The 12,735-nt window shown below is 34.7% G+C and overlaps 1 protein-coding gene across 1 annotated transcript in view; it reads right to left on the minus strand.

Annotated features, from left to right (window-relative positions):
* Positions 1–249: 249 nt before the first annotated feature.
* Positions 250–12,735, minus strand: part of LOC136031067 (putative GTP-binding protein 6) — a 33,400-nt gene continuing 20,914 nt past the window's right edge. The window contains exons 5-8 of the mRNA XM_065710312.1: positions 7,270–7,471; positions 5,500–5,752; positions 3,523–3,622; positions 250–440 (exon numbers count right to left, since the gene is read on the minus strand). Coding sequence (XP_065566384.1) covers positions 296–440; positions 3,523–3,622; positions 5,500–5,752; positions 7,270–7,471 — 700 coding nt within the window. The 3' untranslated portion in view covers positions 250–295. The remainder of the gene's footprint in view (positions 441–3,522; positions 3,623–5,499; positions 5,753–7,269; positions 7,472–12,735) is intronic.

The following is a 12,735-nucleotide window of genomic DNA, read 5'->3' on the forward strand; positions in this document are numbered from 1 at the left end:
ATAATAAGTAACATTTTATGAGCGAAGGATGAAAGATTGTCAAAGATTGTTCTTTTTACCCATCCATCTGGGTTCAAAGGAGGTGGGAAGGGGGTAAACTTTAACCCCTCCTCCATTTAAATTTATTCAAAGATTTACTGTCTACCCGGGAAAGAGTAAGCTTTGAATGGATTAGGGTGGAGAAGTATGCGCAGCTATGTTGGCATCAGGTGGATCAATACTACAGTGAGTTTTTAGTAGTAGTAGTAGTTAAATACAACACATTTATTTACTAACCATAACGATAAAAAACGTACTAGCTTTTTAAAATTTGAATTTTTGGAAATAATTTTCGTAATTTGCCAAGAGCTGCTTCATGAACTACAGCTTGCATTATTGCCATCTGAGGATCCAATTTGTCCTGGAAGACTCGTGTGATAGCGCATTCCTTGTTTAACCATCTTGAAATAAAGAATAAAGTAAGCCAAGAAAAAATTAAAACAACCTTACACTTAGTTTGATCAAGTTTAGCCTATAATTAGTGATATGCATAAAAACCCACGGGTGAACAAAAAAAAGAGAAAAGATTAATCGGAATGTTTTCAGTAGCATGATCTTTGGCGCTGGAATTAATTAAAAAATACTAGATAATACAAAAGTAGCAAGGTTGCATAGCTCGATGTTCTAGATAATTTGACTCTTCTAGAGCTAGTTGTTCCAAGATTAGTCCATGACCTCCCCGCTCTGAGGCCAAAAAATACAATTTCGTGGTATTGAAACTAACATTTGTTTTGGCAATGAGTTGTCTAGGTATTCATGAATAAACGGCGTTAAAATGAACATATCAGTTGAAATAAAAGAGTTAGTCAAGTCGACACTTTTTCACCCTTGACGACTTTTCCTTTATCTTTTATGGTGTACCCGTTCCTCAATTGTAATATGGAGTAATTTTCACGAAGATCACACTTTACTAAAATAATGCAGATTTTCTTATGCAGAGGAATTCCAATGGGCAGATTAAAATTAATAAGTATAGCAATATATGAAATCAGCATAAAAAGTAGAGATTTTAATGTATATATTGTAAAGAAAATTTGCACCTTTTTTTCCTTTTTTCTTTTAGCTTCAGTGCTATAACTGATCTGAAAATATTTCAGCAGAATGATCGTTTTGCCATCGGACACGCATATTTATAGTTAATTATAATGTCTTTACGTGTACCCATAAATTAAAATTTTTAAGGCAAGCATTCATTTCGTCTGCAGGTGTCGATCTAGGAATAACAGGTAATGTTTGCCTGAAATCTCCCGCAAGTAATATTAATGTGCTGCCAAAGGGTTTGGAATCAGTCAAGAGCCTCGAGGGATTTTTTGTGTGCCATTGTGCACTCGTCCCGAACAATAAGTTTGCATTGCTGCAATACTTCACCCATCCCAGATGATTTGGAAATGTTGCACGTGGGAGTTCCTGTAGACTGCATATTCAGTGGCAATTTCAAAACGGAATGAGCAGTTCTTTCACCAAGCAGCAACGTTGCGGCTATTCCGGACGACGCAAGGGCCAACGCTATGTAATTTTTGGATCGAATTGATGACGTAAATTGGACATTCCTAATCTGGCCCTTTCTCTTTGAGCCGCAAGCCTGGTTTTGCGTTGCTCTGGTGTTTCCTCCTGATGTTCCCCTTTTTCCCCTTTTTGGTGACATTGTAGGATAATTATACACGCATTGTTTTTGTAACACAGCAACGCCTTCTCTTTGTACTATCTCTATAAGCCGCAAGCCTGGTCTCGCGTCGCGAACATGACGTCATTTATATTTTTTTTTCCTTTTTTAGTTTTTTTTTTATTTTTTATTTGTTTAGTTTTTTTTTAATTTTAATTTCCAAAGAATTTTAATGAAAAACACACCATCACATTCAGCATATCAGAGAACCCTCCTGTAGAAGTTTCAAGCTCCTATCTACAAAATTATGGAATTTCGTTTTTTTTTGTCAGAAGACCGATCACGGGTGCGTGTTTATTTCTTTTTCCAGGGGTGATCGTATCGACCCTAGAATGTCATGAGTGGGCTCATTCTAAAGGGAATTAAAAGCTCTAGTGCTCCTTTTAAGTGACCAAAAAATTGGAGGGCACCTAGGCCCCCTCCCACGCTCATTTTTTCCCAAAGTCAACGGACCATAATTTTCGGATAGCCATTTTGTTCAGCATAGTCGAAAAACCCACTAACTATGTCTTTGGGGATGACTTACTCCCTCACAGTCCCTGGTGGAGGGGCTTCAAGTTACAAACTTTGACCAGTGTTTCCATATAGTAATGGTTATTGGGAAGTGTACAGGCGTTTTCAGGAGGATTTTTTGGTTGTGGGAGGGGTTGAGAAGAAGGGGATATTCTGAGGGAGCTAACTATGTCTAACTATGTAATACAGGATTTTCTAGCATTATTTAAAACAAAAACAGTGAAACAATAAATATGAAAAAATTTTTTCAACTGAAAGTAAGGAGCAACATTAAAACTTGAAACGAACAAAAATTATTACGCATGTGAGGGGTTCATCTCCTCCTAAATACCTCGCTCTTTAGGTTAAAGTATCTTTTGTAATTTCAACTATTTATTCTACGGCCTTTGTGATTCAGGGGTCATTCTTAAAGAACTGGGACAAAATTTAAGCTTTAATGTAAAGAGCGGGGTATTAACAAGGGGGAAAACACCCTCATATACGTAATGAAAATATACGAATATAGAAGCTCGTTATGTAAGTTAATTCATAAGTTACGTTTTTTGTTTATAATAAAAACGTTCGTAAAAAAATTAAAATGTCTAGTTGCCTTTTTACGTCACCAAAAAATTGGAAGTCAACTGGGGTCTCCTCCCCACCTCTTTTTTCCCAAAATCGTCCGATCAAAACTAAGTGAAAGCCTTTTAGCAAAAAAAAATATGTAAATTTCGTTTTAATTATTCATGTGCGGAGAGCCAAAATCAAAACATGCATTAATTTAAAAAGGTTCAGAAATTAAATAAAAAAAAACAAGTTTTTTTTAGCTGAAAGTAAGGAGCGACATTACAACTTAAAACGAACGGAAATTACTCCATTTATGAAAGTGGTTGTTCCCTCCTCAACGTCTCGCTCTTTACGCTAAAGTTTGACCCTTTCTCAAAACTCTACTTTTTAAAACAATAAAAAAAACTTTAGTGTAAAGAACGGGGCGTTGAGGAGGGAACAGCCCCTTTCATATACGGAATAGTTTCTGTTAGTTTTAATTTTTAATGTCGCTCCTTACTTTCAGTTAAAAAAAAAAACTTGTTTTTTTTATTTAATAATCTTTATAAATTGTCGTCAAACAGATGAACACAAGTAGCAAAAAGATGCTTTCTGAGATCTTTTAAAAACTATTAAAAATTTCATACCTGTTTTAGACATTCTGTGCAAGAAAAATAAATGACAATAAACCAAAACACGTAACAACAGACAAACATACAAACGGAAAGATCTATATTAAATACAGATTGTAGAGAGGAACATATACAATTTACAACGATACTCACTGATATGCTTCACTACCCGATGGAACACGAAACAGCTTGACAATTCTTCCTGTGCTGGACAATATTTTGTCTTGGAGAGAAGAGGTGATATCAATCAACCCTAGAAGAAGAACAAAACTGGTATATCATATGTTAAGTTTAAAAAAAATGTTCGATTGGATTACTACAAACAGGTAAAACAAAATTGAAAAAAACTATGGCAAAAAAAATTGGCAAATTAGCTTCTGCAATGTAAAGCAATGTCAGGACGTCAAAAAAAAAAAAGTTTAGTTCCAACTCATTCTGAACTTCCATGGTTGTCGATGGTTGTTCGTCCATCATTAATTGATTAGCAAGAAAGAAAAGAAAAGTTTACTTAAACCCATAGTATTGTCTTCAAATGCTTGCACAGGCATACTGTGAGCTCCTGCAGCAGTTTATTGAGCTCGAAGAAAATTGTGATGTAGGTTTTTTACCCTTTAAATCCGACATTTATATGGGTAAAAAAATACCCACCGAGAAACAATGTTATAAAAACACGTAAAACTCAAGAACAAAGCATTTTTCTGCCATAGCAGTTGGCACACTAATTCACAAAGGATCGTCCTTGTCTACATCGTACCACAGGGAAAAGAGATCTTTAACTAATATTACTTGAACATATTCCTGCAAAGGTGACTGATTTCTAACAAACTTATCGGAAATTAAGAGCTATTGTTCTATGAATACCATTTGTGGATCAAGACCCGATGTGGCTACGATAGGAGAGGAAAAAATGGGGAATGTATTCTTGTCATCAGGGCAGCTAGCAGAGGGGAATCTAATGAAAAACGGTCGGAAGTAAAATCAAGCATCCTAAAACATGCTTCTGGAACCTAAATCTCTAAATCCATTTCATGATGATATATGCCAGAATGGGTTGTGAGAAATCATCCCAATTTTACAGGGAATAATAATGTCCGACTTGGGCCTTTTGGAAGTTCCCAGCCAATCTGACCAATGTGGGAGATAGGATCCATAAATTGTTGTCGTCAGGATATTTACAAGAAGGGGTTTTCAGGCCTTAACAAAAATTGGTGTGAATTATGAGCTATGTCCTAGCTATTCAAGTTCGGAATCAACGCCCGATCTGACCTTATGCGTCTTTGCAGACAAGGGGGAGGAGGGTCCAAAACTTCATTTAATGGTAAAAATACCAGAAAGTTTTGACACATCCAAATAATCTAGTATTAATGGTAATGGGAGGAGGGAGAGTAGAGGCGTCAAAGTTTCTTTTTATAATCCTACTTACGAGACATGCTGGCCGGGCTTATTTAAAAACAAAATGGTCAAAAGACATAGTTTTGTTGTTGAGTGTATCCACGATCGATCGCAATTCAGTTTGGAAGGTCTAGGCCTTTAACATTCGCATCCACAAGGATTGTAAATTGGATCTCAATTCAATTTGTTACGAATAACCACTTAAAATTTTTGTGCCTTTAGAGGGTTTGAATCTAAAGTAATAGAACGTTCTTACTTACGTTGCTCTACAATTATAACTGATGAGTGTATTGAAATAATTTACAGAGCCAGGGCAACAGACGTTATAACATATTTTGAATATTAATCATAACTAATTTTCTTATTCATATGAAGCTACCGTAGAGAGAAGCTACCAGAAAGAGCTTCTGGCCATATGAACAATAAAAAAAAGAGAAAATGTGTGAAAAAATGATTTTTATTAGTTAGCAATGTGGGATAAATCTTTAGCTTAGCTTCTAGAAACTAGACTAAAAAATGTGTATTTTTCTGTAGGGATATAATTATTTTTCTTCAGAAAAATATACGGTTACAAAGTAGAAAGTTGATTAGATCTACATTGATTGGCTATCTAATTAGTCCTAATAAAAGCATCTATTTAAGATAATATTTTTTAGTAGTAGAAAGAAAAAAAATACAGAAACATTACAAAACAAAAATAGTTAAATATTCAAAGAAAACCAAAATAAAAAAAAATACCTATTCCACGAGTAGCGCAAACGGGTATTCCATCTTCCGGTCGAATATTTAATTTCTCAATTTTCTCTTCAAGCTCTTCTTTTGATAGATTAGATGGGTCAACTCCAACTAATTTATCCACTTTATTTGCTACTAATATTACGTTGTCCTTCAATTTTTGAGGTATGTTTAAAGAGGAAAGCGTACTATTAACTGTTTGAAATTGTAGCTCGGCCTCTGGGTGACTTATGTCCCTCACATGGATAATAGCATCCTAAAAATAAATCAAATAATATATTCAACCATCTTTTATTTTAGGGAGATGTCTCAATACGTTTGAACAGAGAAATATAACGGGTTTTTACCATGAAAGCGAGCCAAGTATAAAGAGATACAAAAAAATATATATATATAGACTTCCAAGGTTAAGTGATCAGAGTTGAATTTCGTTCTTGTTCAGAGGATTGAGTTTCTGCAAAAACTAAAGCTATTTAGCATGACGATACTTGCTAAGACTAGGATATACGGTAGCTAAGATTTTAAGAGAAGAGAAGTGAGGTTTCAGGAAAGGGAGAAAATGCGTTAACTGGATCAGGTCAAGTTAGATAGCAAGTTAAGTAGTTACTTTGACTTCAAAGGAAAATATTTAAAGTTAATATAACAGTTAAATGTAGTTCGGTGTCTTCTCAGGATCTAAAGTTAAGCAAGATTCGAGCACTAGGTAGTACTTGGTTTGGAATGAGAAGGAAAAACCCTCCAATACGGAGATTATCTAGAAGTCTTGCTTCTTTTTGATACTTGTAGATCTAAGAGGCCTAGACACGAGAGCAAGTTCAGTAATCAATTTAATGAGCTTCTATAAACTTTTACAAAGCTAAGTTGCTATTTGTTAATGCTGCATTGCTCATAAAAACATTTACAAAGTTTAACTAACTTTGTATTATGTTTTTATGTATACTGTAAATATCTGGTCAATAAATAATAAATTAAAAAGCAAATATCCAGACGAAAAGTTTTGATAATCCTTGAACTATTTTCTCTTAAAAATTTCGATTGACAACCTATTTGATTAATTTTTATGCTCGTATTTTATTCTTTTTAATCGTGATTAATAGATTTTTACACACTTAAGGACACCATTTCATCAGAAAATAGGAAGGAAGAAAAGGCCTATACCCCGATATAGCGTCAATTATGTTACAAGAGCAAATTTTCGAATTTTCTGTACCATTTGAACCTTTGATCATTCGGAGATCTAACTCGCCAAGTCCATGAAAACATAGACAATGGGCAAAAGTCGAAAGAAGATAAACAGCTAGCATTAACTTTTATGCACAAATTACCTGCTCCATTGCTTCTTTTCTTGAGCACAAAGGATATTTTTAAGCACAATCAGTGAATATTCTTGACTTCTTGAGTGCGGACAAATCTGGTCCAATTGGCTTCCAAAGACCTATGCTTATTGTTGGATGGCACAAACTCTATTGAGCATTTTTTATATTTAAAAAATTTAAATTTATTAATTAATTTTTAAAAATTAAAAATATTTAAAAAAAGGGTTACTTTTAGGGAACATCTTTGTAAACGTAGAATATTAAAAGTAAATCGATTTCTAAAAAAATGAAACCTAAACAAAACCCAGAAAGTGGACTAGGTCAGATTAGCTCCTGAAAAGCTATATCCTTTTTAGACAAAACCTCAAGGAAAAATAAACAATTCCTTTTCATTGAACAGTGGTATGTTAAGTGTGAAGACATAGGTAATATAGCATTAAGGGATTTAATAGCTTACTGCATTCAGCGCGTCTTCTAAGGTAGCAGAAAATGCTTCAATCAGTCTCATTGGAAGGTCAGTAAGAAAGCCTACTGTATCTACATAAATCGTCTGTAGGTTACAAGGCAGGTACCCAGCGTGAGCTGTGACATCAAGAGTAGCAAAGAGGCGATTTTCTGGTGTAATTTTATCGTCTCCAGTTAATGATCGGATCAGAGATGTTTTACCTATAAAAATGTGTCTTATATATACAGGAACGTAGTCATGGGATGGGGGCTGTGGGGTTGAACCCCTCCCCCCACCCAGAGGTTTGGTATTGAAAATAATGTCCTAAATGCAACCAACAAATTGATATTTTGATGAATTTGAGTCTATACTGAATTTTGAAATACAAATATTAAAAAAAATCAGCAATCTGCTGTTTTTAAAATCCTTATTTGAGTTAGAAAAAATTATCGCAACTTATGTTTTGGCCTGTAAGATTTGTTACAGCAGAAACAATCTATTTATTTCTCACTTTCAAAGCCAATCAACTGTATTGCAACATCGCTTGTTTTTCGTCAAATAAACACATCTCTTGTATCTTATTGTGGTTGGGCTTTTAAAAGTGAACTCAAGGGTGATTATATGAAAATAAACAAATATGATCGGTTTAATCCGTAGCGTTTCGTAATGCCTTCGAAACACAAATAAATTTTGCAGAAGTTCTGTTCATTCACCCCTCCATTCAGTCCTGTCGATAGGAATACAGAAGACATTAAAAGGCATTTCCTTTGAAATGTTTCTTCATTTTGTAGTTATTAAAAAAACAAGTTTTTTTTAGCTGAAAGTAAGAATTAGCGTTAAGACGAACATAAATTGTTCAGTATAAGAAGGGGATGTCCTTCCTCAACCCTCGATTGTACGCTAAAGTTTTTTAATTTTTCAAAAAAAAAAAAACAGCATTTCATTCTAAATAAACAACCCTTGTGTTTCAGCAGTCGTTTCTGAAGGATCGGCCCAAAAAGTCAAACTTTATGTAAAGGGTGAAGGTTGAGGAATGAGCAGCCCCCCCCCTAATTAATAAAATAATTACTGTTTACTTTAAGTTTTAATGTCGCTCCTTCGTTTAAGTTGAAAAAACCGGTTTGTTATGCTTAATTTCTGATCATTTTTCAAATCATACCGGGAAAATCCGCCTCCCCTCTCCATGAAAAATTTCCTCCAGAACATCCCCCCCAAGAAAAATGCCCTCTATGGAAAATTTACTCGTTTTTAAATTAACCCCCTTTCCCAAAGATTTCTCCCCGAACAATTCCGTCCTCGCTGAAAATTGTTCTCTCCCATGGAAAGATCCCCCTTGAAAAATGTCTGTATATTTCCTAATGACAAATAATATATGTTAATAGCGGGTAAACTGCATAGTTTATAGCCCTTTCCCTTGTTTTTAAATTTCTGCTGGAAATTTTCCCCGGAAATTTGATTCTCCACAGAAACTTCTCCCCGCTGGAAATTTCCCCTCCCCCAAGAAAACAAGACCTTTTATCTATGCTGAATCAAAGGGTCGTCTCAAAATTTTATCAGATATCATTGAAGCAAAATATGGAGGGTAGGGATGCTACAGCAGATGCCGATTTAGCTGGTGCTTCAATCATGTAGATGATCCATAGTCTATTCTTATCAAAGCAAAGGACAATTTAGGAATAGAGTTTAAGCAGATTCTTCACCACTGCCAACCAATGACAGAAGACATAGGCTCAAAAACAACGCTTCTAGGGTAATCAAAAGAAGAAAAAAAAGTCTAGTTCCAACTCATTCTTTTTGGTTTACCAAACATAAAGACATGCTCTTCTGTGCTCATGCTGGCTAGAAAACCCCTTTCTTCAGAAGGTTTAAAGTGTTTCAAAAAGCTTCTCGAGTTTGATCAAAATGATTTACCCAGGATCGGGCAGAGCAGCTTAACAGCAGAATTAGAGTAGCCTCAAGCTTAAGTGCTGTGTAACCTAGCCCACAGAATGAAACTTTTCCAAAAATACAATAGACGTCCCAAATGCATGCGACAGTAGCTTTTTCCCCAATATGCATGTGCTACAGAAGATTTTATCTACATTGCCAATTTCTACCAGCACGACTGAAAGAAGTTTTTCCACGTTAAGAAGAGTGAAAACATATCTAAGGAATTCAATGGCAGAGACTCAATTGAATGGCCTTATAAGTGCAAATATTTACAGAGATGTTTCCTGCAGAGCAGAAGAGGTGATAGATATTTTGGCAAAAAATGGATCAAGGAAACTAGATTAACTTGTATGAAACAAAATCCTTGTGCTTTTCCCATCTTGTAATATATTATTTATATTAAATGCGTTTTTACAGCAAAATAAAGTCCTTCTTTTGTATAAATTCCATAAAAGTGTTGGATATATAGTTTTGGATTCTCCATAGGTAGTTTTAATCCTTTGTGTGCAGAAAGCTGGTATCATCAATATCATTTGCGACAACTAGAATAGGCTCATAGCATTCCAAATAAAATAAAGAAACGAAGAAACAACTTCGGACATCTTTGAAGTTATCATTATGTTTACAATATTATTCTTTTCATCATGATGTGTAAAGCTCTATGGATTGTTTCACAGGAACTTCAAATTAATTTGGGAGTTTGTTCCAATATTTTGTTTCAAAGCTTTATGGTTGATCCTCCTCTTCGGAATACTTTGAAGACACAATCCAAGAAACATCACCAGGAAATGTTCAACGAATTATCAATAAGACCACTGAGTCGGCTTGGGTAAATATCGGCACTATTTTACCCTGCCCTCACCATTTTGGCCAAGGCCAAAGTTAGAAGCAATTACTGCCTGAACTCAAGTGAAGAAACGCCCTGAGTTGTTTAGAGATTGATGTCTAAAATTTCAAACAAAACCTAGTCCTTGATTAGCGCTAGGTTAGGTGAATGATTAGGTGAAGAGATCGAAGGTTAGGTGAAAAAAATACCATCTCATCTATTATTAACCTTTATTTTTTTTTTACTCTTTTTTCGGAAAAATATCCAACAGTTCGTGGTAACGAACTGTAGCAAGGAGCGACCCGGCTCAATGGTAAAGGAAAATTAAAAAATATAATTTTGATACTAATAAACACATCAAAAGAATTGGATTTTTATGCTGATTTTAAATATATAAGTTTTATCAAATCTAGTCTTACTTATCAAAAGTTACGAGCCTGAGAAAATTGGCCTTATTTTGGAAAATAGGAGAAAACACCCTCTAAAAGTCATTGAATTTTAACGAAAATCACACCATTGCATTCAGCATATTAGAGAATCTTACTGTAGAATTTTCAAGCGCCTATCTACAAAAATACGGAATATAGTATTTTTTGCTAGAAGACCGATCACGGGCGCATGTTTATTTTTACTTTTTATCTTCGGGGGTGATCGTATCGACCCAGTGGTCCTAGAATGTTGCAAGAGGGCTCTCTCTGACAGAAATTAAAAGTTCTAGTGCCCTTTTTAAGTGACCAAAAAATTGGAGGGCACCCAGATCCCCTCCCATGCTATTTTTTTCCTAAAGTCAACGGATCAAAATTTTGAGATAGCCATTTTGTTCAGTATAGTCGAAAATAACTATGTCTTTGGGGACGGCTCACTCCCTCGCAGTCCCTGGGGGAGGGGCTGCAAGTTATAAATTTTGACCAGTGTTTACATATAGTAATGGTTATTGGGAAGTGTACAGACGGTTTTAGGTTTTTTTTCTTGGTTGGGGAGGGGGTTGAGGGGAGGGGTTACGTGGAAGGATCTTTCCATGGAGAAATAAGTCATGTGAGAAGAGAATTTCCATGAAGTTTTTTAAGCGTTTCTAGCATTATTTAAATCAAAAATAATGAAAAAATAAATAAGAAAAGTTTTTTCAACTGAAAGCAAGGAGCAGCATAAAAAAAACGAACAGAAAATATTACACATACGAGGGGTTCAACTCCTCCTAAATACCTGCTCTTTACGCTAAAGTATTTTTAGTAGTTTCCACTATTTATTCTACAGCCTTCGTGATTCAGGGGTCATTCTTAAAGAATTCGGACAAAATTTAAGCTTTAGTGTAAAGGGCAAGGTATTAAAGAGGGGACAAACCCCCTCATATACGTAATAAAATTATATAAATATAGAAGTTCGTTACGTAAGTTAATTCGTAAGTTACGTATATTTTTTTGTTAATAAAAACGTTCGTAAAAAAAATAAAGTTCTAGTTGCCTTTTTAAGTAACCAAAAGATTGAAGGGCAACTAAACCTCCTCCACCACCCGTTTTTTCTCAAAATCATCCCATCAAAACTAAGAAAGCCATTTAGTGAAAAAAAAATTAATATGCAAATTTTGTTTTAAGTATTCATGTGCGGAGAACCAAAATCAAAACATGCGTTAATTCAAAAACGTTCAGAAATTAAATTAAAAAAAACAAGTTTTTTTTAGCTGAAACTAAGGAGCGATGTTAAAACTTAAAACGAACAGAAATTACTCCGTATAGGAAAGGGGCTGTTCCCTCCTGAACGCCCCGCTCTTTACGCTAAAGTTTTTTACTGTTCTAAAAAATAGATTTGCGAGAACGAGTCAAACTTTAGTGTAAAGAGGGGGCGTTCAGGAGGGAACAGCCCCTTTCATATACGGAGTAATTTTTGTTTGTTTTAAGTTTTAATGCCGCTTCTTATTTTCAGCTATAAAACTCGTTTATTTATTTAATCGCATAAAGGTTAGGTTTTGATTCATAATTAATATTTTACAGTGCATCTTGGGCATAACGGTATTGGAGCTGCGAAAAAGCATTTTAACTTATCTGGAATACTGACGCACTGCAGACATTTGGAGATAAAATAATGAAATATCTCCGTCTGAGCTGATCAACTCTGAGAAACCAGAGAGCCTTAAACAGTGCGTCAGACCTATGAAATCGAGAAAAAATAATATTATTTCACCTGTACCTGTAACAAGATAGAAGATTTAGGTCAAAATGAAGGGAAAAATGAAAAAAGCGAAAAACTTAACAAAAAAAAAAAAAAAAACTGAAACGGAATCAACCAAATGCTAAAACAAATATTTTAAATGGATAAACAATGAGAGCAAAATCAAGGCAAAAAATTTAAATGCACATTTTTACCGTTCAGTATTTACACTTATTCATCAGTACCTAGTCTGCCCTATGGCTATTCCATCGGCTGTTTTATCGACACTTGGTAAAGGTAAGGGACGCAACACTAGACTATGATTCAATGATATGGCATCACATAATGGTGTGTCCTCATCAAAGTTCATATTTGTTGTGGCATCAATAATGAAACAGGTCTTGCTTTTGTCATGTTTTTTTACCATTAAAATTTTTCAATCCTTTTCATTTTATTTCTCCTCTTTATTTTCTGTTGTACTTATTAAATCAGGTATAGGAGTTCTCCATCCCTGCAATTGGTCCGAAAAACTCTATCCATCTAAAATAAACTGCTCCATTAACAATATTCCACAAAAT

Source organism: Artemia franciscana, chromosome 9 (assembly GCF_032884065.1).
Source record: "Artemia franciscana chromosome 9, ASM3288406v1, whole genome shotgun sequence".
NCBI classification, from domain to species: Eukaryota; Metazoa; Arthropoda; class Branchiopoda; order Anostraca; family Artemiidae; genus Artemia; species Artemia franciscana.